Source organism: Populus euphratica, unplaced genomic scaffold (genome assembly GCF_000495115.2).
Source record: "Populus euphratica unplaced genomic scaffold, PopEup_1.0 scaffold2135.1, whole genome shotgun sequence".
NCBI lineage: Eukaryota > Viridiplantae > Streptophyta > Magnoliopsida > Malpighiales > Salicaceae > Populus > Populus euphratica.
The window spans coordinates 21,723-27,239 of NW_011501981.1; the positions used below are offsets into that span (position 1 = coordinate 21,723).

Here is a 5,517-nt window from a genome sequence, read left to right on the forward strand (position 1 = left end):
TATTCTCTATCAAAAATAAGAATCTACATAACTGTATAGGAGAAAGTAGAAATACTAGAAGAAGAAGCCATAAAGAAAAAATCTTGTTTTGATACTAAATTTGTTGGAAATAAACTGCGGAGATAGAGAATAAAGAACAAAGGGACTGATAAATGGTAGAGCTACAGCTCAATACCATAAACGTGTTTTATATTATTCTTTTGATCTGATTGCTTCATAAATAGAATAGAACTAAATTAATGAAATCTAGGAGCACATAAACTTGGACAATCTAGGAAAAACCAAAAGAATATAAAGCCATAAAAGCTAACAATAAATGACATTGAGAGTTATAAATTACACTTTAACACAAGGGAGAAGAAGAATTGAGGAAATTTCATTTTTTGAGGATTTGAAGGATCAATTTGACGACTTCATTCATGCATCTTTAGATCAGCACATCAACTGCTTTACGAACACCATTAACAAGCTACCCTTATTGATTAAATTGTCTTTGTTTTTCTCTTTCTCCTTTGCTTTGAGTCTTGATTATGGATGTGTTTTTTCATATGTTTGGAAAGTCAAAAAAATGATGGATCAATGAGTACTTGTGATGATGCTAAGGAAGTCCAAACTTCACTCTCTTGAATTTTTCCAACTAAAGTTTCAAACTAGCTGCAACATAATAGAATAATATTGCCTTCTTTAATTCAGTGTTCGGTAGCTTATAGCCTTAGCCAGGTTTTGATAAAGAATCAATTATTCGATCTAAGAAGGAAATAGAATAATTAATTGTAATTTTAAATAATTTTTTCAAAACATGGAAATTTTTATTACCTTTCTTTAAAAGTTTTTTTTTTAGGATTAGAAAACTTTTCAAAATAAGTTAATTACTTTGTCATTAAATACCTTCTGTTCTTCTTTAGGATGAGTAAGAAATTTTTATAACATTAATAAATATTTGCTACACTTAAAAATCATATTACATTTCATTAAAGATTTTTATGAAATTAGAAAATTCTCAAAATAGTTGTTATATCCTTATAAAAAAAAAATCATTGCCAAATAAAAAATCTACAAGTAAAAATAAAATACATAATAAAATTCACATATCATATTATGATTTATAACACAATACTTTTTCAAATTTTAATTAACCTGAAAATTTAGAAAAATACTTCTAGAATCGTCTAATGCCTCTAGAATCTTCTAGTAAGTTATCTCATAAATGATGCCTTATATCCATGTAAATGAGGAGTTCTCATGAAACAAATTGCATTCGACCTGTGATCGATCCTAATCGACTTGCATCAGCTGCAAGTAATGTTTATCATTTACCTATTTATTTCAGATGTTGCCCTCTTTTCTTTCGTCATCTCATGCTTTCCAGACTCGACCTGTTTACCTATGAGTTCAGCTAGCAGCTCAAAATATCCTTAGCATCCCAGATTGGATTTTCTGTTGATTATGAAGGGCCTAGAATAATAACTGCGAGCTGAAACTACAAGCTGAAATATTCTCCCTCTCTTAATAGAGAAATTATACTAGGCAAAGAAGAGGTGAGGTCTGAATGTGGTGCACAAGTAGGTCTTGTACTTCCTACAGCTGGTTTCCAGTAATTGGGATTCCTCTTCTCCTCCCATTTTCATGTACCTTTCTTTTTTCCGTTCTCGGGTTTCTGTTTCAAGCCATGGAAAATAAATTTTCTAGGCAAACAAAAAAATGAGAAATCCAAAGAATAGAAGATGCTACAAAACACTGCAAAAGTTAAAAGCCCAAATGGGACTCTCTTGCTTTTAATACACACATGTAACTGAGATCACATCTAACATTACACATAACAAATTAGGCTGTAGTTACGTAACTTTATCTTGAAAAAGAAGCCTAGGTGTAGAGATAACAATTCCACATATCTACCTGCTGCAACTAATGCATCGTACTTGCTTCCAAAAAAACAAACTAAAAACCTCAACTTGGCAGGCATCTCAACAAAGTGTATTAAATAACAATTTCGAAAAAAGCTGAGAACAAAAATAGAGAATAGCTGCCGCTGTTCTACAATAGCAAGGACTATTCATGCTACTATAACTTCTGGCACAGCTGCTCAGCTGCTGTCACAATCTGGGCGGGTTGAACCACTGTCCATTCCTCCAATGTCCCTGCATAAGGAGTTGGCACATCTTGTGAAGACAAGCACACAATTGGAGCATCCAAATAGTCATGGAAATTTTCAGTGATAGCTGCAGTCAAGCTAGCACCAATTCCACCAGTTCTCATGCATTCCTCCACAATCATAACACGATGTGTCTTCTTCACAGAATTTCCAATCATGTGAAGATCAAATGGTTTCAATGATCTGATATCAATTACTTCGGGATCATATCCCTTGTTCACTAAAGTTTTGGCAGCCTGCATCACATGATATCTCATCCGGGAGTAGGTTAAGATAGTGACATGCTCTCCAGGCCTAACCATCTCAGCTTCCTCAAGATTGCAAATGTATTCTTCATCTGGGATTCTCTCCTTTAGGTTGTAAAGCAAGACATGCTCAAAAAGTATGACCGGGTTCTCACTTCGGATTGCAGCTTTCATCAAGCCCTTGGCATTGTAAGGGGTTGAACATGCAACCATTTGGATTCCAGGGATTGATTGAAAATATGACTCGAGGCGTTGTGAATGCTCAGCTCCAAGTTGTCGTCCAACTCCCCCTGGCCCACGAATGACAATTGGTATAGTAAACTGGCCACCTGATGTATAATGGAGCATGCCACAATTGTTTGAGATCTGGTTGAAGGCTAGAAGAAGAAATCCCATGTTCATACCCTCAACAATTGGCCTCAAGCCAGTCATGGCAGCTCCAATGCCCATACCAGTGAAGGAGTTCTCAGCAATAGGGGTGTCAAGAACTCTTAGATCCCCATACTTCTCAGCTAGGCCTTTAGTAACCTTGTAAGAACCTCCATAATGACCCACGTCTTCACCCATGACACAGACATGCAGATCTCTGTCCATTTCCTCTTCCAAACCTTCTCTAAGGGCCTCAAAAAGTAGTAGTTCATGCCTGAGAATAAAATGCAGATTTTTTAAGCACATTCATAATGTAATACAAAAATATTATTACCCCCAAGTATAGTACGCACAAGGGCAAGATGTGCAAGGGGATATATTAGTTTATTACTACGAGTGGCAGTGGGCCAGATAGCCTGTCCAACCAATGCAGGGAAGCCTACAACAATCATGGCTAGAGCTGGACTAATTGCCCAATTTTCTGTAGTTTCTTACTCAAAGAGATATAAACTTGAGAGCAAAACAAATGCTCTTTCTATCAAGATATTGTGGTGGTGTCACTATTGCATAGCTCGTGACTTCATTAAACCATATCCTACAACTCCTAGATAAATGTTCAGAAGAAAGCAAACACCTCAAAACAAGATTTGAAATTCAAATCGCAGAAAAATAAATGAAGTTATCTTGTTTAAAAATGAGAACAATTAAGGAATTAGCCTTTCGTGAAAACTGCTGACAGTTTCATCTATCCTTTCACTTAATTTTCAGACAAAACGAAACTACAAATTTCTCATCGACATAACTGCTTTCACCTAACAACCATCCACATCATTTATTCTCCTACTCTTACCCTTCTTTTCTTAATATTCATGAGAAACCATGTAACTTTACAACTAGAGTTAATTACCTGAGAATCTAACCAAATATGCTATCCAGAATATATAACCAGCTTGAATAGAGAATATACCAAAGAAAAATGGAAGCAAACATACCCAGGTTTCGATGCAAAGGAAGCTGCAGAAGTATCAGCCTTTGTCTAAAACAAAACAAGAAACAGTTATAAATAAAGAATAGACCAAACTTGGATTAACTGCATCTGCAAGTGGAGAAGAGAGATTAACTGCAACTGCATTTGTAATCAATTTATCAACCGTACGAGCTCGACCATTAGAACTCCCAAGATTCAGATTCAAACTGCCATCAGATCTCACCACCAAAAAGCTGCTAGCTTTTCTCTCTAAAATCAAACAACACTCAAAACCCGTGTCATAACAAATCTTGTTTAGAAAATGGAAATGGAAGCATTAATTACTGAAGGCAAGGAAACAAACCTGCGAGGGATCTGCGCGAGGAAGGCAAAAGTAATTTCTTTGAATCAAAGGAGTTGGTTAAAGAAGCTGCTGCCGCCGCAGCGGCTCCTCCTAATCCCTGGAAAATGGTGGCCATTTGATATTTGATCTTTATATGGCTCAAAAGAAATTGGAGATTTCCACGAAGACGGAATGAGAAAGTAAAGAATGGGATGCAATTTATAAAAGCAATAGGAAAGGGGGCGGAGAATTCGAGGGGCTGAAAGAAAAGTTGGAACAACAAAATTAATTAACAGCTACACCAACATTGTTTGCATCGCCACTTCTACTGTACCATTTTCGGATGGTTTGACACGCGAGGGATGTAATGTAAAGGATGGTTTTTTTATTATTATTGTTATTATTTACATTTAAAACATAGGCGGACAGTTTTCGTTGGTTATTATGAATATATTTGGTTATAGGATGTTTTTATAATTGTGGTTTAAGAAAAATTATTTTTATTTAAATTGTTTTATTTAAGTTATGTATTTAATAAAAATTATAATTCAAATTTCTTTTCTAGCAAAAGCATGGTAGTGGTGTTTAGTTAAAATTATAATTAGATAAGAAATAATTAAATAAAATGTTAATTTTTTCAATACATAACATTGAATAATTAATACATATATAAGATTAATTACTTGTAAAATCAAAAGTTTTATAAGTTTAAAAAATAATGAAGAAGTTAAATATTTTAGTTAGAATAACAAATTTAAATAGCATGCACAAGATGAGCAATAATTGAAATTCAAATTTACTAAGATTTTATTGAAGATTATAGTAATATATGCACAAAGATAAGATTAAGAGAGGAGAAAACAAGATTTGGTAGAGGGTTATAAGGATCTTAGAAAGGGATGTTGGTTACTATCAAAAGATGAACTTATGGGCAGGGTTGTCAATTTCGTTTCGTTTCGCATGAAATGATCGAAACATTCCATACCAATTCAAAAAACGAAACAAAATAGAACAAATTTTATCTCATTTTAAATCTCGGCCCGTTCTGGATTTTTCAACTAAATTCCGCCCAGAACGTTCCGGTTTTATTCCACATGTTTCGTTCCGCTCTTGAAAAGCCATTGAATTAAATTGAACCTTGTTCAATTTAATTAATTAAATCACTCAATTATAAAAAGCTCTTTCTCATTACTATTTTCAATAACAATGATATTAATAATAATATTTAAAATTATTATTACTATTTTCATTAACAATAATATTAATTTTTTTAAATTAGATTTATCACTAATATTATATTCATGTTGTTTTTTTCATGTTTATACTTTGTAGGAATTTGAGCAAAATAAGAGATGCTTTAGATTCCATTAGCCTTGATAACATTGACCTAACTTTATATTTAAAATATTTGTGTTAAAACATTTTACTTTCATAATATTTT

The 5,517-nt window shown here is 33.5% G+C and overlaps 1 protein-coding gene across 1 annotated transcript; it reads right to left on the reverse strand.

Moving 5' to 3' along the window:
* Positions 1-1,742: 1,742 nt before the first annotated feature.
* On the reverse strand, positions 1,743-4,422 carry LOC105118701 (pyruvate dehydrogenase E1 component subunit beta-3, chloroplastic-like). The gene is made up of 4 exons (XM_011016711.1): positions 4,098-4,422; positions 3,888-4,003; positions 3,759-3,802; positions 1,743-3,040 (listed from the first exon to the last, which is right to left on the reverse strand). Exons 1-4 carry the CDS (start codon positions 4,210-4,212, stop codon positions 2,062-2,064), a joined length of 1,254 nt encoding a protein of 417 aa, XP_011015013.1. The 5' UTR covers positions 4,213-4,422; the 3' UTR covers positions 1,743-2,061.
* Between the last annotated feature and the right edge of the window lie 1,095 nt (positions 4,423-5,517).